The 23,912-nt window shown below is 41.2% G+C and overlaps 1 protein-coding gene across 1 annotated transcript; it reads left to right on the forward strand.

Annotated features, from left to right (window-relative positions):
• The first annotated feature begins 1,550 nt into the window (after positions 1-1,550).
• On the forward strand, positions 1,551-22,727 carry LOC128712658 (uncharacterized). The gene is made up of 4 exons (XM_053807546.1): positions 1,551-1,583; positions 16,080-16,461; positions 21,466-21,634; positions 22,538-22,727. The coding sequence occupies exons 1-4, from the start codon at positions 1,551-1,553 to the stop codon at positions 22,725-22,727; spliced, it is 774 nt and encodes a 257-aa protein (XP_053663521.1).
• The last annotated feature ends 1,185 nt before the right edge of the window (positions 22,728-23,912 follow it).

Raw genomic sequence — 23,912 nt, forward strand, 5'->3', positions numbered from 1 at the left:
AGAAAATTATTGCAAATTATCAATATATAGTTCATTTGTTTGGAACATTGTAGTTATATTACCCATATTTCCGTTGGGTTTGTTACAGTCAATAGACCATCATAGGGTTGGAGTGCGGAAAGATTTAAACAAAGTACTAGTACAAGTATAACTATTTGTATGGTTATTTGCAGAAAGTGCGGTGCTACCTTAATATTCTCATATGGATATTGTTCGTTTCATTAATGTAAGAATACAACATTTACAATACGGTTCATTAAATATTTCACAAATGACAGAACTAAATTAAACCAATCTTTCAGTTAACTGAAATGCGCTATCTGGCGATTATTTGACAGCCGGCGTTGTCGTTTGGGAAGCATGAACCACGGGAAACTCTTGAGCAGTACGCAAACAAATCCACGCTCATCTTAGTGAATTGCTTCAAGGGTTCATTTATGAACCACATTCTACCGCGAAGTGCTTGTAGATAAATTTTCTCTCTTTTAGCGGACGCTTGCTGTACCTAACCTTCCAAGAGTGGACTCTCAAGCACACGCTACTCCATCTCTCAATTCATCGCCTGGGTTCGCGTTCGTCGTTGATCCATCGTTCAATTCTTTCCCGACAGTCGTCTCGCGTGGACGGCTCTCTCAGGTATCGTCCGTCCGTTCGGAATTTACCGTGCAGGTAAAAACTGTAGTGAATCAACAGTTTGTGCACCTTGCACCCCCGATACCTGACTTTCGACATCACTCATCATCCCCTCTGTGCAACCGGCTCAAAGATAGGTTGCCTTTTTGGAACATAAACGGGTCGCATTCCTAGCACTAACGCCATACAGCTGCTGTTCCGCATGCTAGCCGAATTTGGAAGTAACTTAACTGTTAGCGTTCTGAAATCCTTTCCGCAGCGGTTTCCTTAAGGCGCAGAAGCTTTGTGTGCAAGTGTGTTGGAGTGATTTTAATCTTGGTGCTACCTGAGCGATCGGCGTAAACATCATCATCTCATCTACGATCATCAGGCGCTGTGTGGTGTATGTGGAAGGGAAAGAAAACGCTTGCTTTTATTAAACTTGAGCTTGAGAACTGAAGCTACGGAGGACGTGCGAGAAAAGTGAAATCGCATCCCAGCAATCGTTGGAAAGCTTTGTCAGCCCAAATAGATTCTCCTGACAACGATCACCGCTGACAGCGAAATTCTTTAAACGCACTCCTTCTTCCTTCCGAGCCAGGGTAATTGACCCGGCGTTGTGCTGGCAGCAAGAAGCTGAAGTGTATGCGAAGATCTTGCTTCAAGTCCGCAATCTTCCTGCCCAGTGCGTGTTTGTGTACGAGTGCGCAAGCGTATAAGTGTGTGCTGTTTCCCGTAAGAGAAGAAAGACCGTGCGCGCGCGCATCCGAGAACGTTAACCTGCTCCGGCTTTAATTGGCCAATGTGTATTGCTGAAATTGTACGTAGAAACCATCCGATCCTTGCCATCTTCCTTCACCAACGTTCGCGATAGTTTGGTTCAAGCCAGCTTCCACGGGTTGCGTCTCACAAGTGGTATCAGCAGCAGCTACATCAACATGGAACAGCGGTGGATTTACTATTTGGCACAAGTAAGTACCGAGCACAGCGATAAACACCGGACCACATGGTCCGCGGATGAGGGTTAATTTGTTTCACTGCCTCCAAAACCCTCCAACGGAGTAACCCACACTTCACAGAAAAGGTGCGAATCCCACACGAGGAAGAACGTCCGCTTTTTCGGCACTTTTGGCCCCGTGTGGTCTTCAGAGGGCAGGTTTTGTTAAAGCTGTTCGCCTGATGATGTTTCTGTTGCACTCAGCTCAATTATTTGTTGGAGCTTTTTTAGAGGGCGTGCGAGAAAATGGGAACACGCAAGACCCGGGCGATGATGGCGGTGTGGAGAGCGAATTAAAAAAAAAAATCGCAAAACCATAGCAAACATAGCAACTTCTTCTGCGCCTGGCCAGCCAACTTTGACCAAGAAGGAAACACAACCAAACTTTCTCGTTTGTTAAGCTCTTTTCCTTCTTTTTATGCTCATTTTGGCGAGACACTTTATTTGTCATTCGATTAAATAAATTATCATCGCGTTGTAAATTAGATGATGTACAAAAAATGCACTCTCTTCTGTTAAAAATAATATTTCTTTAGGTATTTTTAACTTTTATAACTTTTTCTCAACAAATACAAAATTAAAAATTAAATGTATAAAATCGGATCGAATCTCGTAAATTTCGTTTTCAAATTTCTTGTTTATGCTCAAATTTGCATATTACGCTTTCTTATCCAAACTTATGTTATGTATACAGTCCGTTAGTTATTGTATATAAAAATAAATGCATTTAAAGTTTTTTTGTTAAATTACTCTATTTTTGGTTTATTTTTGTTAAATTTTGTCTTTTCTCTCTGAATGAATCTTAGTGTAATAATTTGCTCTTTAACAAATTTATAAATACATTGCCAAATGTCAAAAATGCGTCCTCTGGTCGGCTAGTCTTGTGATGTTAAGCGTAGTGCATGAAGTTTAATTGCACGCTAATTAAAATATACGCATTCCCATCCGACAAGAAAGAACAATTCCAAAGAGCTAATTCATAAACGGTCTGGAAATCCGGGCGCCTTCATTTCAAACCTTTTGATGGGTCCAATTTCAGGGACAAACACCAAACAAACAAACCCCTTGTCTTCCAACAATTTTGTGGAAGCAGTGGAACAGATTGGCCACTATCATTCGCCAGTATGATGGTGCAGTATGATGTGATTCAACGCGTCATGATGATGAACCAACGTCACAGACGCCGTGTTTCTTATTATTCGGAAGCTTTCTCTTCGTGGAGTTTGACCACTGGACAGCGGCATCATGTTGCTTTTTGAGTGGGGAAAAACCAACCTCCACCAGATGTTTGAAGTTTTCACCACTCCGGATTATGGGATACTGGCAGGAAACGTAGCAACGCTGGCAATGAAATTAATGTCCGTATTGTGTGCAGCGGATAAATTCGCTTTTAAAACAATAGAAGGTGGTACCTTGAACAGCATTTAAATTGAATGGATTGAAAGTAAAAGATTCAGCAATAGTCGATGATATAAGCAAAATTTGCCGTTAAAAAGCGTTGAGTGTTAACAGTGTACATTTTCTTTTGCATTTTATTGTACGCTCCAGAAAAATAATTGCAATCAATTCAGCTGACAATAATTCGACCGAATTGTCCTAATGCTGGACCGTGCGTACTTTCTCCCAATTTCGGTTTTGAGGAAACCCATAATTTCATAACCCTTCCATTCCATTGTTACTCCAGGGAAATGATTTACAAATAGAATGGCTTATGCGTTCCATCAACCATTCAATATACATTCGCTCCCAAAACATGACTCCACTGCCCTCTGACATGAGACATGCGTTGTGTTGTGTGTGGGTTTGGATGTGATTTGCATACAAAACTCCAACCCGATTGCGATAGCACACAGACGGTTACGGGGGGTTTTAAGTTTGTTACTTGCAGCACGCACCGTCTTTATGGTGAATTGTTGTTCCATTGGCAAGAGAAAACAGAACACTGATTGTTCTTGCGATGGAATTACCCCAATCGGGCCCATTCATAGCTCCACCAAAGCCACAAGAAGATCTGTTGTTGTATGTTTCCGATGGCATTGCTTGAGAAGAACTGAGGTGAGCAAGTCGCCTCGCTGCGGTTGACAAACTTGTTTGGTGTCTTCGACTGAACTGTACGTACTGCTTGCGTGACACCGTTCAAGTTCAAGATTGCGCGCCTACAAAACATTGCAAACTGGTCTGTGATGTTGCACCTTGTGCCGAAACCATTCCTCCAGTAGGATATGCGTGTGATTTTCTGGACGATCTTTTAAAAAAATCATTGCTGCAAATCGATTTCTCGGAAGAGGAAACAATTTGTTTTCCTAATAAACTTCTTTTAGGAAAATGGCCTACTATCACCCTGCCGTGCGTCGTTCGGAAAGCAAAGCTTGTATTTGTCATATTCTTACAAAGAATTAAATCTTTAGCAGAAGAATGTTTGTATTTATTAAGCTCTCGACAACACCGAACAACCTTCAAAAAGCTTGCACTTATGCATTTCTGTATTGCACTGACATGCAAAACGAATCTTTTTTTCCTTTCCTTTCCTTGAACCTTTCATGCTATCGCCTTATCCATCCGGAATGAAGCACACCAACATAAGCCTTCCTATAAGCACTGATTCTATCAGCGGTCTGTCTACATGTTGAGTTTGGATAACCAGAAAGAGATAATAGCAGCTAAGAATGAGAAAATTCACACAACATATCATCCCATTTCCTTACCAAAGAAAACATAACCATTGACGAAGTTTTCAATGGAACTGCTTCTTCAGTTATGTGTCTGCGTTCTCTCTGTTCACAGTGTGGCTAAAATGATGACCGGGATAATAGTATTACCAAGAGCGTCATACGCGCTGAGTGCAATGTGTTAGCCATGTTTCGGTCAATCCTGTTTTTTCCTCCATTCTCCACAACTTGTTGCTTTGTTCTTGTATTCAGTGATTCGTAACGAATGTAGGTGCTAAACACACGACCACGAAGGAAAACCATTAAAAGTTAATGCGGCGGAAAGCGAAGCAATACGCCCCGAAGGAAAAATGTAAGGAACCGACGCGGTGGTGATACACTTTGTACACTCGCCACTTTGCTGCCGCATAGCTTTTGTAGGTTTTTGGTTAGTTTATGCTGAGGATGAGTGGTATAGCAGTCTTAATTTATATTTTAATCTGCCATTAACCAGCCATTTCAAGGGTGTGGTATATAGATTTGAACTCAAGGTGAGAAAATACCGTTTTATGAAAGATTATACTTTATTTAAGCACAATAGTATATTTTTATGACAGATTTTAGCACACGCCAATATACATCTTGAATCTTCTAACAATGGTTCAATACTGTTCATTGCAGCAACTGCAACTCTTCCCGAAGTTGTTGAACAGTGCACAAGTAGGCCATCCTTTTCCAAACCCAAACCATGTTTTGGACAGGCATTCACTTTCGCAAACAGACCGCCATGTGGTTGCATGCCGCCCGATATATGGCACTCTGCTCAACCATTTCATGGGCATGGGCCTGGGCGGCGAAAGCAAACCGAAATGCAGCCGGAGAACCGTCGCTTGACCGAACAGACGTGTGGCATGGTTCGCTAGCAAGCGGAATTGGCACGCTTTAAACATTTATAATCGATTACAACGCTAGCCGGGAGGAGGAAGGTGGTTTTCCTTTCGGTTGACCCAAACTTGTGCCGGTTGAAAGCTTGTTCTATCGTGGTGCTGAAATGGTAGGAGAGATCCAACCAAAGTGCTTTTAGGGCATTGAACGAGGGAAAGTAAAATTGTATCAACTATGCCGTATGTAAGCAATGTTTTACCAAAAATTTCATTTTTTGACGGTGTAGTAAGATATAAAATAATAGACTGAATCATATAAAATAGCTCAGAAAAACAGTGTTTGCCACGGATATTCATAGTAGGGCTTTTTTGTAATTATTATTCTTTTAAATGCATTTAATTTAATTATGAAAAAAGATTAGTATCGTGCAATATTGCTAATGTTAGTATTATTAGCAATACCATAAAGATCCTTCACCGCATTTTGACTTCAAGATTAAGCCATTGAGCGAGCTTAATGGTTTAAAGAAAAAACAATACGATATCCTCCGTCATCTTTCACTTTAGTGCAAATAAAACAAATGAATGGCCATAAATTGTGCTCCATTGGCGGTTAAACACGAATCTGGTGGCTACCATTTTATTGCTAACTATTCACAATAGCGCTCCCGAATGAAGTGATACTGTTTGGCTATTTTCTGCATTATACGGTCATTTACCACATCATTCGAATGGGCCAACTTTCTACTCGCAAAATGGCTCCCGGCTGCATGAATGGTCCCCCCGCTTTTGTTTTTTTTTACTCGCCAACAAGTCGGTGGCTTCGCGGTGATGGCGCATTTAATTTAAAAGATCACTTTGTTTTCTCAATCGAACCGCGATCGCGTCGGTTCGCGCTTAATCTGCGCAAAATGCTACCATCAGGCTGATGATCGTTTCCCCCACAATAGATAGCATTAGCGGGGACGGGGAGACATGGCAAAAACGAGAGCCCCATAAAAACATAAAACAATTCCGCCCAGTTCGGCTTCAACTATCACCGGCCACGCGAACTTCGACTTTGACGGTTACGAACCATCCAAGGTTGAAAATTGGCCACGGTCAAGTTCATGCTATGCTGTGCCTTCTCAACCGGGCAAGGGCCACAGGTGTCGAGGCGACGTGCGACCACCATCGCACCTTCAAGGTTTCAAGGTTGCGAATCGACCAAACGATGCGTGCCACAAAAAAGTGCGATGAGCAGAAAACATGACTGGGGAGAAACGGTGTCTAGCTAGTCTCGGTTGAATAAAAGTTGGCCAGATCACCTTACACACCAGCAAGCAAATTGGTACCGCCGAACACTGAATGTGGAGTACCGGTTTTGATAGATTGTTTGATTTTTAATGATTTTTCTGCGCGGGTTCGTTGCCGTTGCTGTCGCCCAAGTCTTTCGTAGTTGAAGTAATAGAAAAAAACGTCTCCTAAATCACCCGTTTCACGGCGTGCTGGGTCGCTTTAATGTGCTTCCGTTTGCTAAACACAAACGCAAAATTGCATAAAACGGTGCTGGTGTGTGTTCGGTTCGTTTCTCTCGTGTGGCTTTTTTGTTGCGATGGCAAAAAGAAGTGAAGTAAGGTAAATAATTAGCACCGGCCACTGGTATTTGGGTCAGAAGATGGCAGTTTGGCTATCTCAGTCCCACTCGTGAATCAATGTTTGGCCACAAAATCTATTGTACCCATCTGATTGCTTCCCAATAGTAGTAGACATGTTTAGTGCACCGTTAACTAAATTGCTTTGCCGACGATTTTGTCACGATACGATACAATTTTATTGAGGTTGTTGGAATTTGGATATTTAAGTCCAGTTTTTGAAGTATTTCATTTCAAGTTTCGTTTCGTTTGAGGAGCAACAGCTTGGGGAGGAGCACGTTATTTTAAACTTAAAATGTTCATGCTATTTCGTTTAACTTAATTTAGTTTAGTACATTAGGAATACACATTCAGAACTTAGGCATTCAGAAAAATAGGTTATTTTTATAAATTAAAAAAAAAAAAAGAATAACTACCGTAAGTACTGAATATTTAGTACTGGGAATATTGTCATTCCAAAGTATACACATCGAAGCGTGGAAGAAATAAAAAAAAACTCGTTACACGCCGTTCTTGACAATTTATTTGGAGAGCTCAAGAAAAACAAATAGTTTTCTGTACTCTTTTCGAGCCGTTTCGATAAAATAGTCAGAGACTTTAATAATATAATGTAAAAAAGGATGTAGTATTAAATTAACGTGTTAAATAGTAGCACTAATTAAGAAATTGACGAACCAGATTAAAAAAAAGATTCAAAGTTAGTCATTTTTGCTGTCATAAAACAAAATTATTCAATTGTTGTTCAAATTTGTTCAAATAAAAAAAGGAATTTCGAAAAACGAACTTGCGGTATTAAGAAATTACGTAGAGACCTTCTTCGTTACAACTCATCTCAACTCAGCAGTGACCTGTCGTGACTTTCGTTTACTTTATTTACCCTTATCTGAATAATTAGTCTTAATAATGAATCTAGAATAATGAGACACAGTGAAAATTATAATTTTTTTGAATAACAAAAGAACTGCCGGCCCTTATATATTGTAGGCTAAGTATATAGTATATCTAGTATTTTCAGAAAGAAAACTTGTCGATATGTGCTTGGGAGACATTTCCTTCTCTCACCATTGGATTATGTTTTTTTTTTTACAATTATCAAATATACTGATTGGTAATTAATGCCGCTTGAACGATATAAAAAAAATCGAACTATCAGTATTTTTTTTATTTTAAAAGTCTAATATAAATATAAGCGCCTCCTTGGGAGAATGCATCATAATGTATCAATAAAATTCTAGTAGTTTTCCTTTGTTATTTAAATAAATTCACATGAAACAAATTTATTTCAAAGCTCAAAAGGTCAAGGACTTCAATAATGAACAATAATGTATCTAAAAATCGGTGTAATATTGTATCCGTCAATGCTCGTTAGCTGCCTTATACATTTAATCCGTCCGTGGTATATTTCGCGTCTATCGTTGGCATGTACATGGCCTCCGAAAGGAAGCGCCGTTAAGCATGTACCCGGTCAGCACCTTCAGTTGTTATTAACATAGAAAACGGTCGACGCAACAGCATCTCCGGGACGATACCGTTAAATTTATCTCCTCTCTTAACGCGCAATCCGTGGACGGTTGTTGGCCCAGGTTGAAATGTTCACGCTACAGCTGGCTGACCAGCGGGAACCAGAAGAGCATGGTACGGTACCGGTTTTACGTCAACATCCGAGCCGCGTTGCGATGTTCGGCCCTTCAGAATTACGAAGCACTGTTAACAGTGGCACGCACTCGCGATGTAAATAAATGTGTTCATTTGCAAGCGCAATTCACACGGCACCGGCACGGTGTTGGCAAATTTTGTGCAGCCGGATGCCAAAGAATGACCCCGTTTAGTGTGTACCTGTTCGGAGTTCCGTGATACACCGGGATTCGAGGTGCGTCTTTGAACCGCGGGCTTTTCCATCCCAAGAAGTCACCGTACGGCGACACCAACGCATGAACGCCTTTTAGCACAGTACCAAACGACATGATTTGAATAATCTAGCCCGCAGCATCCATTCTGAACCCCGGGGAGCAACCCGTCATCTCTCCAGGTTCCAGATCCGGATTTTACAAGAGTGATAGGAGGATTTTGTCACTGACCCAAATATTGAGTGAGATATTTTCTTCTGTCCCCACGCGCTCCATTCATTCTGGGCCGGGTGTGTTTTGTTTCTTTTTCCCCTTCTGCCCTCGTTCCAATCGTCACCTTACTTATCATCCGTGTGGTGTGGGTTTGGAAAGTTTTACGACATCCACGCGATACAACATTTTGGAGAGCGAGACAGCGCCACCGAGTGAAGGAAGGAACGAAAAATAGGGAGCACAAAAAATCTAAAGATGGAAGGAGGAAGCGTAAGAAAATGGGTCAAGCAATGGCTGTTGCGTTTCCCTTGCACGGGACGAAGAATGAAACGTGTGGACGCAGAAATGAAAGCCATCCCTATCGGGTTGTGCAGGCGGGGCCGGGAACTTCTTGAGATCAACGTTACTTCATACCCATACCGTGGACAAGCGAGGCGGGATCTAGATGGTGTTAAGATCATTTCACCACACGGGCCACCGACGAGAAGTGGAACAAAAGAACGGTCCGGCTTCATTAGCATAGTGGCGTGCGGTCGGATAGGTTTTACAGGTGCGCTATAAAACAAAATACATCCCGCAGTTCTGACCCAATTCTGGGAGGTGTGAGCGATTAATGTGTTCACAGGTTCGCGTCGCCGTGAACATCAATTTATTTTGAGGATTGGAGAACAATTGATTTGATAGTGGGGAACATATTTAATCATATTTACGATGCGATTCGCTGCGGTTGTAAGTGAATTGAAATCATAAAGATGTTGATGGGTCTTTCAAAAATTATCCTTTCCACAAATCTTACCGCAAATCAGATAACCTAGTATCAAGAGTTGATGCGCAAATCGCACTGATAGTATCGTCAAATGTACATCTATGTGGTGTACTTACAGTTACGCCTGTGTTTAAAACAAAATACTAAATTGAAATCGCGATGCAAAATACATAATTTCATTATACAAATTTACTTTCGATGTTGTGTTTGATAATCCATCTAGAAAAACACCTAACCCCTGCTGTAGCCAGCACATGAGCGAAGGCCGTTGAACTAGTAAATGTTTTCTTTTAGCCTAGGCGACTTACCACAACGTTATTGTTATTGAATTGGAGTTATTGGATTTAACTCTCTGTTTGCCCTAAAAAGTACATAACTTTGCACCAAAATACCTTTAAGAGGATTGTCGATCCCTTATGTCGTCAGGACTTATAACAAACACTCTGGCCATTCGTTGGTCATATGGAATAAGTTATTGCAGTTGATAGAACAGTTAAACGCGTAGAACCCAGAGTGACTCACGGTGTAAAACTTCTTCGCTACACTGTGACACCTGCCGATTTTCGAAAGAAGCTGCTCGACTGTCGCCTCCATCTATTCTCAGCATGATTGGAGCAGATGTTCCAAACGTGTTATATTCTTCCGCCAGACCGACTAACACTATTGTTTATCAAATAAAGTAATCAACCCGAAAGAAGGAAAAGCAAACGGTGCGAATATGAATTTCCCTTTCAGCCGCATCTGGTCGCACGAAGCAAAGAATGCATACCAGTAAATTGCATGTGGCGAAGGTGTTACGAGGAAAAAAAAAACGTATAGACCTTGCCATGTTTTCTCCTTCGATGAGCAGATTCCACCCGCGGCTCACTATCACTCACTGGTGCCTTTCCCAATTTCCCATCGATCGGTGTCAACTTTCTTTCCTATGATTACCGGCAGTAAGGGTTTGTCGAAGTCGAAAGTTTTGCATTTTGTTTTTGTTCATACGGCTTTGTTTGCGGAAGCCGGCGGGTGTAGAATCATGCCATCCCATTTGCATATGCACCCTGGCATCTGGTCCCTGGAATGCATTGGAAAATGATGGCGTGCCGGGAGCATTCTCGCGCATGTTTGCCGATGCAGTATTAAAGTTGTCCGATCAAATGCAACGACACAGCACAATAAATACACCCTACCCACGTGAACAATCAGCTGCGAGGTTAATCTTGCGATTGTTTCTTATGATTTCCCGTGCTCGCGAGCTAACAGCTTAATGGCCACCTACGGCAGCTGCGAGCGACGTCCACTGCGTTTTGACGAACCGATGCAAAGAGGGAAACAAATTGAGGTCGCGCTCATCGAGGCATGGGCATGGTGCAGAGATTGCAGAAACATTTTCCACCATTTGAGTCCCGCCAAACTACCCGGGGTCGAGTGCAGCGGAGAGGATAATACATTGTGGGGATGAGGGAAAGCGTGTAGATCTTGCGAGTGTGGAGTGGAATTTCCATTGAAATTGAAAACCACCAATCAAGTTGGTGGATAAAGGAATCAAGAGACGTGTTAGCACTCTTCAGCTTCGATCGAATGGTGCTGAAGTGAAAAACGATCCTCGTGCTTCCGATCGTCCCCGTAAGCTAACCAACAAATGCAGGAGAAAATCGAACGAGTATGGCACATGGCGTTGAACTGGCCATGGTGGTTCGAAGCTACCGGTTTAGGCCCGGCACCTGGAGTTTGTTTTTCTTCTTCTTCCGGAACATCTTTTAGTCTGCTGCCTGATCGCTGCACAATCCCTATTGTGCTGCTGGGAATAGGATGCACTTGGTTGGTGACATACGGAACAACAGTCTACCGTTTGCGGCAGGCCATCATTCGCTCACTGAGAACTTCATGCTGGGAATTGGAACACGATGTAGAGGAAGGCGCATGGAACCAAATGCTGATGATGTGAAGATGCTGACTTTATTGATAAAATACCAAACAGCAAGCAATGACAATAGCTCTGTTAGCGTATTTCACTCGACGCTAGTTGTGAGAGAGTTAAAGTAAATAAGTACTTCGTTCGTTTGCGTTTGTTTCCGAAATAATGTTCCATGAAACAGGTTAAAATGTTTGAAGACCCCTGATCTAGATATTTGAACCGTTAAAAACATATGTTAATGTATTGCAGACGTACTAAATCTAAAAGTATAACATTTAGAGGTTTTCCTAGTTTTTGTTAGTAAAATGAAGGCATTATAGACATATCGACATATTAGCTGATTGTCAAATTATAATACTTTACAAACTGATGAAATGACTTCTTCAAAGCCGTTGGGTTATAATACTTACTTACTTACTTACTTACTTACTTACTTACTTACTTACTTACTTACTTACTTACTTACTTACTTACTTACTTACTTACTTACTTACTTACTTACTTACTTACTTACTTACTTACTTACTTACTTACTTACTTACTTACTTACTTACTTACTTACTTACTTACTTACTTACTTACTTACTTACTTACTTACTTACTTACTTACTTACTTACTTACTTACTTACTTACTTACTTACTTACTTACTTACTTACTTACTTACTTACTTACTTTTTTGCACTTGTGTGTTTTCACGCAAGTTTACTCTTGCTCTAAGCAGTAGTGGAATTTAAGTAACGCTCATGTTAACAATAATTTTCCCTCGTTTGTTTAGTCGTCTTCTACAATCATAGTTTTTTTTAGAGAACAATTCCAATAATCAATTATTTTGTATTTTAATCTAACAAATGGCAACTGTCCGTGTGCCACAATATTTTGTTTAGGTTAAGAAGATTATGTTCTGTTCAGAATGCATTTTTCCCACAGGACGGATTGAAGTACATCACTGGTCACCGTCACTGTATGCTATTACGAAATTTTAATCAAATGCGTTTATCAAACATAACTTCGTTCGATAATGCTTGTAGTTGCGGTCGGATTACTTCGTTTGATATAAGTCTTATTTTTTGACATTTTTCAAAAAGATCATACGATCTTGACATACAATTCATTTTCTTTATTCTTCAGTTTCAGTTCAGTTTGTTTGTTTTAATTTCATCCTCTCTTTAATAATGAACTTTGAAAAAATATCGTCGATTGTAACGAAGAATTCATAGTAACAAATTCAGATTCTTTTTTTGTTGTGTAAACCAAAACCTGTAAATAAATTATTCTGAAATGTTTAATAATGGCAACGAATATGTAAAAATCATATCATGCAGGATTATTTAAATTTTCTCGTGAAAGTAGGGGCAACGAACCTACTAGGTTCATTCTGTTCCTAAAGAAAAACACCAAGAAAAGAACCTGTTCTGTTCTGTTCTGTTTTGAAAAAAAATGGTATTTCCCGTCACTACTATGGACCAAATAAAAGCTGGGGTTAAAAAAAGAGGTAATTACTGTAACGATATTTTTTAGTTCCAGATTCAGAAACACCCCCCCCCCCCACTTATCCCATCAAACATCTATTTGCTGAAAAGCATCATGATCTTTTCAATAAAACCCCATTGTTGGACATGTGACACCCATCAGCTCTCGATAGACGATCGATGAACTTAAGAGAACGTTGAATAGATCGTGTGATGTATTGGAGTGAAACTTTCAATCAATCGCTGTAGTGCCATTCTTCACGCACCGCATAAAGTATGACAGAAGTAATGGAAGTTGTTGTAGATCGTCACGATCATAAAGAGTATTACTGCCTCTCGGCCTCCTTAAGATGCGCAGTATAAGAAAAATAAAGGAGAGAAAAATCTGCGCCAAGGCGTAGAGTATGCACGTGACGAATATGTCTTATAACACTTAGAAAACAACCGCACGCAACCAGGAGAGATGAAAAAAGAAACACTTTAAATGACCGTATCGCGTGCACGTGCTTTCGAATTTACAGTGAAAAAATCTCACTCAATTCCAGCGCCAGGTTGAAGGAATAGACAAGAGTCCATTAAGGCGCAAAAGGAAGGAACAGTTTCGTTGGCCTTAAAAATGCACTCACGATGTACCTGGGGACGATGATCGTCTGCTTTGACTGAGACAGTTTTATCGCCTAATTAAGGCAATATGTTAGGGTTGGATGGTGATCATAACCTGTTAGAAGTGGGAAATATCGAGGAAGCAGAGTTTCTAAACTGAATACATCGGCGCTTTAACAAAACTATTAAGCAACATAATTAAGCAATTAGTGCGTCGTGAAATGTTTTTCGAGCAGAATGGCGAGTTGTAGATTGGAAACATATGATGCAGCGAAAAATACGAAGTAATATTTTTTCAAACTTCATGCACCTGATTAGAAGTAACGTTTAAGCATAAAAATTGTAATAGTTAACTTTTTTTTCCAATCTGCAAATGCGGACGTAAATAAAACGATTGAAAACTTGCCATTTTTTAAGTAACATTATCCTCCCGTTCCATAAATACAATAATCAAATCATTTTAATGAGAGTAATGCCAAATTGCTTTGTATGACTTTAGATCTTAAATTATGTTTTTCCATTCATAATTCAAGAGGAAACGGTCTGAAGAACGACCAAAATATATTGGAATCTTAATCTAAAGTACAATTCACATTAGTTTGGGCACATTTTCTTATTGCATCTTATTTTATTTTATTTCGTTAAAGTGCATCTTTCATTCTGGGTCTATTATACACCATTTATAATGTGTGAATCATCGATCTTATAATTTTGTTTTTGTATTTGTACAGTGCGTAGTTATAGCTTCATATACTTTATTTCTTCGTTTCCTTAGCATACTTATTGCCGCTCGGATCCACGATGCTTCTTATAACTTCTTAATGCACTTTCTTCTCCATTTCATGCAATTTTAATGTTGTTATGTACAGTCAAGTTGAATTGGGAAAATAAGCGTTCTATTTTATTTTATTCTGAAAAATATCAAAACAATGTATCCAAATAAATTTTCTTCTATTTTAATTTGATGAATAGACATAAAATAACACTAACTGACGGATTGAAACACCCCTTTCTTCTATGTTGGCTAAGCAGAGCATGGAAACAGACTAACATATATACTGTTATAATGTAATAATGAACTGATTAATGACTGTTGCTTCATTATCCATGTGCAGTAGTAATGATACCGATCGCCAGGTGTGAACCATTTGACTCCATATTGCTGCTCGTGGTTCGTTGCTCAAATCATCAAGTACGCATAGGCAGACGAGCCAGTTCCCGAAATTGCGGATATTCCGGTGTTCGCAAATTATTACGGCATTCGACGAAAACTTGATGATTTCAAAGTGATGGAAAGATAAGGAAAGACATTATCGAGCAGAACAATAGAGGCAGCAAATTAATGGGGCGAGAAAAACAACTATCCCCCACACGCAACATTAGTGGGCCTCTTTTCCCGACACGGCATCTCGTGTAATCGGATCACGATGGTTCTTAACCTATTTTTCATACAGAAACCATGGAGAAAAATGCCCAAACGAAACAAAACGAAACGGGTTATCCCAAAACCAACCGGTTCGATGTAGTAACGCCTTGGTGGATAAGAAATACACTCATCATGTCCAGCTGTGGAAGAAAAGGCGTTGAATCGGTTACTAATTTCCTCCGTTTTTCCCCGATTCATGGGTCTCCTCTCTGACGGTAGTTTCCGCAATTTCACGCCCAAAAGGGAAAGATTATTGCCGCATTGTTTCGGTAATTCCGTAAAATGCTGCCGTGCAAGCTGCAAGCTCCCATGCCGGAGTCATCACCAGCATCATTATGGGTTCGGTAGTGGTTCGCACCGTGCGCATTCAACGTCACTGGATAAGGGCTAAACGGAAAATTCAATGTAGGACTCCCACTTTTGACCTACATGAATGGCTCACCTTCTCATTCGCATGAACGGTAGGAATGTTTGCAAGATTTTAAAATGTAACCCAGCGATGTGCCCTTCCTTCACCGGGATCGACGATGGAGGTGGTGTGTGCTGTGCGCTCGTTGGTTCCATTTCTAGCAAAATCCACCGCGCGGAATGGTGCAGGGCAATATTAGGCCACATATTAGGTCTGGCCGTCCGGGCCGACTACTCTTCGTCGGGTGAATCGTCTGTCTGGCACGTAGTTCCGGTTCGGTTTTCGTTTGGAGAGGCACGGTAAAAGCACAACGTTGGGGAATGTGTGTGGTGTGTTATTTTATGTTTTGGGATGAATGCACTTCACTGGCTTCTGGAGAAGGGCTAATATGGAGCTAATTAACCACGTGTGAATTAGCTCATGCAGGGGCCCCAATTTGTAAGAGCAATTTGCGTGAGTGCACCTGGAGGATTAATGAGGGAACTATTTTTTTTCGAGATATAGAGACAGCTACATCTAAGCTGGGGATGTAAGAGAGTCTGTAACCTTTGTAAAACGGGAACATTTTGCCATCGTAGTACATATGAGTTTTTCGTTTATTTGGGTGCTTTTGAGCCTAATTGATATTAATCAATAACCTTTTCTTCTTTATTTCTCCATTTCCAGTTGATTACACTATTGCTTCTCCCCGCGTACGGTCCACAGTTCGCTCACAGTTCCTCCTCCACCCGAGGGCATACCCTTTGGTCGGATGGACCAGCGACGGCCGGAACGAGCGCGGAAAAGTGTTCCTCCAGCGGTAGTCTCAAGTATCTTTCCGGAGACGCTCTCACAGACAGCCCCAACTGCCTCGGACCCAACAATGCCCCGTACCCGGCGAACTTAGTGGCACGAACGTTTTCCAACTGGACGCCCGGTGGTTCGTCGCGTCGCGGTCGTATGAGTCAGTTGCCGACGCTTGATCCCAAGCTGACGCAACGTGCCCTGTTGCAGGCCTACGGTGATGCAAATGAAGCAGCCTCGCTCGAAAGCGCTCGCACGAGATACAGTAAGTGAAATGTTTGACATCTGACACCGCTTTAAGCAAGATAACTTTTAACTGTAATAAGGATTGTGCCGCAGATGATCATTCATTAGTTTGAGTTGTAATAGTAAAGTCTAACAACTGGTTATCTGTCTCCAAACAAACAGAGCAGAGTGATGTTGTGTCTTTTCCCAAAGTCATTATTACGGAAGATACCAATTGTCCAGTAAATACTTAAAGTCTTGCCTTTGATCCTTTCATTTGCAGTTGTATGAAACAACATCGAGAAATGGTTGCTACCTTGGGTTAACGGTCATTAAGGAATTTCGTGTCACTATGTTTATTGCTTTAGATTACAGTATTGAGCTTCAATGCACGTAGGACTGATTATCCAGCTGCGGGTAAATACAGTCAAAGAAAGCCAGAAATGAAAATCCTAGACTCATTCAGGTTGTAAGGTTGAAGAAGTGATCTTCAACGTCTTGTTTATGTTATCATTTTACACGTTTTCCTGTAAAAAAACAAAACCTGCAGCTAGATAGTCAGTCCGGGGGATTGGTCCGGATGGGATTTTGGTACTGTCCGGTCGTGTGAAGACCGCTACCATCATGCTGCCGGGCCGCTCCCTTCACAAGGTTCAATTAAGTTACATTTCTTGAGTAAATCGATCGTGTGTGAAGATATTTTTTACATGATTTTTTTCTAACTTTAGCTGTGAGCTCTGCTCAAAAAAGTTGCTTGCTAGAGTAGGGAAACTCGGTTTTACTTCAACTCGGTGGTTCGCTTCGCTGGAATTTTTCACCGATATCACCGATTCACAACAACAAAAAACCCAATCTTTGCCAAAAACAATTCAATTTAGAAATTTACCGTATCACTCAAGTGTACTGCCTAACTATTGCCGGCTAAATGAGTGTAACGCACTCGATATGCGTGAGGAGCTGCAGACCACTTTTACACTCAACCCACCCATTTGTCCATGACTAATAAAATTGAAAGCAAACGCGTAGCAGAGAAAAATAAAATCGGTGCCAACCTAAAAGAAATTCCGCCGAATACCGTATCAGTAAATCGCCACAATTTACCACACGCACCATAGCCACCGCAGGCGGGTATACCGTCAAAGCCGGAAGCGAACGGAACTGTAGCTCACACGCCCGCACTGCACGACCGAGTGGCGAGAACTGGACGCGAATAGCATGAACCAAAAACCGAGTAAAAAAATAATAACAACAGCAACAACACTTCACTTTCTTCCCGTCACGGCCGCTGGGAAAAAGCGAAACTAACGGACAACCGTTTTCACAGTTCTTGCCTCTTGCCGGTGGCGGTGGCGCTTCTTCTCGTCGGCTTGCACAAAACGAACGACACGGAACACGGAAGAAAGTGTCGAAAGTGTCAACATTTTCAGGTTCAGGGCCAAGTAGAAGGAGAGAAATTTCCCCGAGCCCCGCAGTGACATTCGTGCCTGGTGGGAGGAAGCTTTTTGTTTTTCGCTCAAACCCACGAGCAGCGTGGAAGTGACCTTTTTGACACAATTAGTTTATGGTGCCTGGGAAGATGTTGACCCCTTGTCGTGACCGAAAAGTTTTGCGAAAATGGACAAGCGGAACGAGGCGTCCACAGTGTGGAATTTGGTTTCGGTTTGCTCTTGCTTTTGGAGACGCAACATTAACTGGTTTGACACACAAGAGACAAGAGACAAAGAGAGGATGTATGGGAATGTACCACTGTTTGGAGGGAAATGCATCACAAAGCGATCACCTTTCATTGTTCGGACATCAGACCAGAGTCGGCTCGTAATGGGTGTGAAATCTTCATAAATTTTCGATGCATGTTTGATGCTAAAAAGGCATCGCGGTTTTATTAACGCTGCAATAAGTTCGGATTTATCTTAATTTTTTACATAATGACTTTTACGTGGAATTTGAATATTGGAATCGATATACAAACCCTATCTAAATTATATGAATAAAATCTATCTGCAACGTTATTTCATGCATAAATTAATAAATGAAACGAGCAAAACGACTATCATATAACCAAAACGAATGTAAAAAACTTAAAATAGGACTATGTTAACATCGATCATCTAAGGCGATCCTGTAGACAAAAAATGACTCAACAATGTATATCAATCTCATCAACACGACAACATAAATTAATACATGTTGTACGGACATTTGTCAAATACTGTTTATTGTTATAATTTTTAAGGTACTAAAACTTACCAGAAAATCACTCATTACGGATGAAACCGATCTAATTCTAAAACACAAAACAAAAAACATTTTCGAGGTTAGTTTTGGGCGTTCAAATTCCACCAGAAGTTATTTAAGTATATCATATACATTACTTGACCACCTTGAACACTTCTCGTTACCGCCAGGAATTTGAAGTCCTCCAGTATTAAAACAACACAAGTGCCATCAGACGAACCCAACCAAAGCATTAGCATATTGTCGCATTAACATGTTGCGCCGAGGTGGCTTTTCTTCGCCTTAAACCCCATTCTAAGCGCCCGGTTCGCAAGCCCGCGTCTAAACACCGGCAGCGAAGACCGGCCAATACGTATTCTACACGGACGAACTTCTATAGTTACTGTTACTTCAGGGCAATGTACGGATATCGTGTGTAACGGTTTTAGGGGACGGTAAAGTGGGCCTGACGACACCCGTCAGAACGTCCGGTGTTGATGATTGGAACAGATGATGGGATGGTGATGGTGGCCTGGGACAGGAGTGATGCATTCCAAATTTCCACCATGTCATCCAACAGCATCATCCGGCACGCTGGAAACAAGCTAGACAACCCGCGCCGAGTTTATTGCAGCTTTTGCGCAACGCGTATGCTTGACGCAGGCAGAGAACGCGACGAGTTCTCTTTGGAGTGAAGCTTCACTTAAACGAAGCATGAAATGAAATGGCTCTTACTGATGCTGGACATACAAATTACCTCAAAACTGATTGAAAGGTTTGGAAGTACTTCAACATTTTGGCAGCTGCTGAAGTTCTACATGGAAGTTACCTTGACTTTGGAATGATTATGAATATAATTTAGAAATAGTGTTGGTATATTTTTTTTAAATTTACTAATATGACTGTGCATTCATAGTCAATCTTGACCTGCCATACTTTTGCTGCATTATTTAAATCTATCATTCCCGAATAGATCAGAATTAGGGCAGGACAGGAGTTTGTAAGATATTGAGCTAAATGTCGAGAATTTTGTGCATTAATTCTATTCGAGTAAATGGTGTTGGCACCTTTCAGCAATCTTCGATTATTGCTGGAGTATTCCAAACTATGATCGTACCAACATCCCCATTCCTTTTCAATATCACTAAAATGTTGAGCAAGCAGAATTGCTAAGTGTGTGAGAACCGGATCAATTAATGTTGTTCATAGTCCCAGTTTCGTTCATCTCGATAGGTATGTTGAGTGAAACAGTTTCCTGGTCTCAGAATTGGCTCAGACCGACAGGCTACCAATAGCATTGCTCATACCTCAACATCAATGTTCTTGTTTGAACAAGACTATTGGTCATCAGGTCAGGTTAAAAAGGTCAGGTTTGTTTAGACATCCTTAACAGCAATTGGATAAATCGTCATTAGTTTTTTCTCATGAAAAGTCCCCTTAACATAAGAAGAAAAGTTTCAAAAAAGTAAAAACACATCGATGGTGGATGGCCGTTGGAAAACTATGGAAAACTTCTAAGGAACACTGTTTGAGAACTTAACGAAAATTATTTGAAAACTCGAGGAAAACTGTAAATTCCTAGTGTCGTATTCCAAACATTCCTAAAGACAATTTATCGAAAATTTGTAAGAAATTCGTTAGAAAACTATGCAAATTTGCTGATTTATCAGGCACCATCAGGCGATATCCACCAATCTAAAAGAACTTTACGGACTGGGTCGTCCGGTGTCATTCTCATGACGTGACCAGCCCACCTGGCGGCGAGTCTAACCCACTGTACGACAATAAGTTCGCTGCACAGCTCATAGAGCTTGTTATTGAAGTGGCTCGAGGCCAAAGATCCTTCTGAGCAACTTCCTCTCGGACGCGGGTTTCGTCGGTTTTAGACAACGTCAATGTCTCAGAGGCGTATGTGAGTACTGGAACTATATAGCTGAGCAGTACAAAAATATAGGAAAAAATTTGCGCAAGCCTATGAAAATTCCGGATGGTTCTCTCGAACGCAAAATTGAAATGCATTAGGGCCATATTAATTTGGACATTCAGATTCAGAAACTTCATGTTGAGTCGTATAGTTTTTCATTTGGATTACCGTATTGTCATATGTTGTGTAGATTTCTATGAACAGAAGGTAAGACTTAAGCTGCAGATAGTTTGATCAGTGAATAAATTTCTGTTTTAAAATTCTCCTCAATCGATTCTAACTGTTTCTTGTACAAAAGGGAAGAGATCTTGTAATACCACTCTAACAAAAGAAGATATTAGGATTGCAATAGATAAGCATAATATGACAACCCTTATACCACAATATCAGTTTGATAAATTGTATATTCTAGTGCTAGTGGAACTTAAAAATGTTCCAACGAATTCCCTCGGAGCTCATTGCAATCGTACATGTAGCAGATAGTTAACCAGCGCCTCATTTCTGCCCAAGAAGCGCATACTTATAAAAAATTAAGGGGACATTAAGGAGATTTGCGCATTGGAAACATCCCTGTTTTAGTAAGGTAATCAAATTAGATCCATAATAAAACATAGGGCAAGACATAAGAAGCAAATATCACGTGCGGCCATATGCGCCTAGCCGTTAAGCGATGAGGAAATGAAAACACATTACTGCTTCAATGTCATCCAGGCTGGTTAGTTAGTATTCTGGTGGCACTTTTCATCTGACGTCTGGTGGCGAGACGTTAGATCGTTTCGAATCGATCGAAGCACCCGAAATTAATTATGTTTCCATGAAACCGGAAGCATTTAACCACACACGCCTAAATGTCGTCCAAATTCTAATCCAAATGCTTTGTGTCTTTTCTTTGCCGCTTCTTCAAAGGTCGCTCGCTGGACAGTAGCCAATGCCGGGATACGCCGTCACGCCTTTGCAAAACTCGCTACAACACCACCGCACCCATGTACGGCGTCAGCTTAACTTCCGGCCAGCCAGTCACGATCGTGCAGAAGTTCCCCGATCTGCTGCAGCAGGTCGTCTTCGAGGTGTGCGAGTAAGTATCGAATGGAACTGTATCACGGCTAGTAAATTTCTATTATTATTATTTTACAGATCTGGTAGGATTATAATTTGAGGCTAAACTGACCACAAATCCGACCATTGCAACAACAAATATTTAACTGTTTTTTGTAGTGCGCTTCCTACTGTTAAAGGAAACTTCATATCAATATACGAGTAAAGACGTTTGGACATCTTTTTTTTCGCTCGTTTACCCTGCTATGCGAGACCGGCATCGATCGAAAGTTGACCGCCACTGAAACTGCGTGTACACGAGCTCTTCCTTCTGTGTGTCATTATTTATGCAAACAGCGACGTGAGCCATTTTCCACTGTTGGACACAACAAACGAAATTTCGCTCGTCGTTCACTCCCTTGCACATATTCTCTTTGTTTGCCTCTGTCCACTTGCTGTGCAATTTCGAAGTATTTCCAGTTTTGCTGCCGTTTGGATTCGTACATATATTATTTTTCCATCCCCCGATCGTTCATTTGTCCTCTGTGTGCACTACGGATGGACGGTGCGAAAGTTTAACTTTTACTCGACGCCCCACATAACGGCGACGTCGCCTGATAAGGATGGAAAAACATTAGCATTGACTCCTTCATCTATGTGTGTGTGTTTATTTGAGTGCGATATTAACATATCGCTCGATGGAATTTAATCGGGTACAGCTTTACGATTGGCCTTTAAACTTGACCGATTTTCTCTTTCGCTGGACGAATGGAACGGAGAAAGTCACCAATAGTGTCTACCACATTCTTGCTTTACCGTCCCAAACGCCGAGCCCGTGCCCTCGCAGATAAACCCGAAATAGAATTGTCGAAAAGCAAAAGCGCACCCATTTACACGCTGTACACGATAAGATACCTAATTTCCATACGTTCTACTTCCACAGATCTTCCGAGTGTGATGTCGTGCGGGGCGAATGCACACAAACCTACGTTCCGTACCTGTTTCTGGTGATCCCGCTCGGTCCGGTAACGCTCACCGGACAGGATTATGTGCTGGTGGAGAGTGGATGCGTCTGCAAGCCGAAGTACGCGACCGAAAAACCGCGTGAGACAGGTGGCAACTTTATCCCTTAAAGCTCGCCGATCGTAGGCGCTACGATCACCATGGGTGTGAAGGATGTGCTTGATGCTGGAAGTGGAAGGCATGGAATCGGAAAGAACAAAGTAAATCCCGTCTGCAGGAAGGCATTTTGCGCAATAGAGGAAACATGTGATTGAAGCACGGACAAGGGACGACATGGGTACCGGCCGATTTGTAGGTGTGGTGAACTGGCTGTTAACACCGTGCGACACTAAATAGGCATTTGACTTTAAATTATTCTACAATTCGTTTCTCACCCGTCCTGAGCATCTCGTTGTGTCCTTTAGTACAGCAGAAAAGTATACACCCCAGGGTTAATGCTACGCGCTACACTTGCTCCAGTACAAGATTCCGGATTGAATGGGAATGCGTACTAAGGGAACGCAAAACGGGCTGAACAGACCGAGGAACACATCTTAGAAGCTAGGAAAGGTTTAATGTGAGCAATATGTAGTTCGTTCGGGCGACGACTATCATCAACTATAGGCATAGGTAACAATCGACCGTGTGTGAGGGCGCATTTAGTATACTTTTTGTAAATACAAATAAATATTTCTATGCGATTTAACAAATGAAGTTTCGTCCATTGTTTTTCTCATTGATTGATACGATCAGATTAATCGCGGTATGTGATGGGCTACGAAATTTACTGTTCATTCCACACAAAAAAATTCTATTCTCATGCGAATATGCGAAATTTTCTTGTCTTTATTATCTTTGTATGGATTAATATTTCGATCAGAGAACTTATCTGAGTTCTTTAGTTATCATATTCCTATTGATGTCTTCTTTTTTATCGCTTGACTATATAACCGAATTTTTTAAACTACTTCCAAACTTACTAATCCGAACATGCTTACTTACTTAGCTATCGAGCGGTACATGCGCTTCGCTGCCTCATGACGGAGACTTTTAACCCATTTCACGGTTCAGCACCATCGTCCACCAATCCAATAGCACTTTCTTTTTTTCTTTCTGGTTGATTCTAGCCAATTCCTCTGTAATCTTGTGGTCTTGGTTTGTCATAGGATTCCCTTTATCCCGCTCATGGTCGATCCCCTTGGTTCATTAATCTGTTACACCATCGTTCTGGTGGATTTTGGTCACTAAGGACTTCCTTTGTTCTGCCTCTGTAAATGGACGACCTAAGCAGACTTTACGGGGCGGAACCTGGCGAG

The sequence above is a fragment of the Anopheles marshallii genome, chromosome 3 (genome assembly GCF_943734725.1).
Source record: "Anopheles marshallii chromosome 3, idAnoMarsDA_429_01, whole genome shotgun sequence".
NCBI lineage: Eukaryota > Metazoa > Arthropoda > Insecta > Diptera > Culicidae > Anopheles > Anopheles marshallii.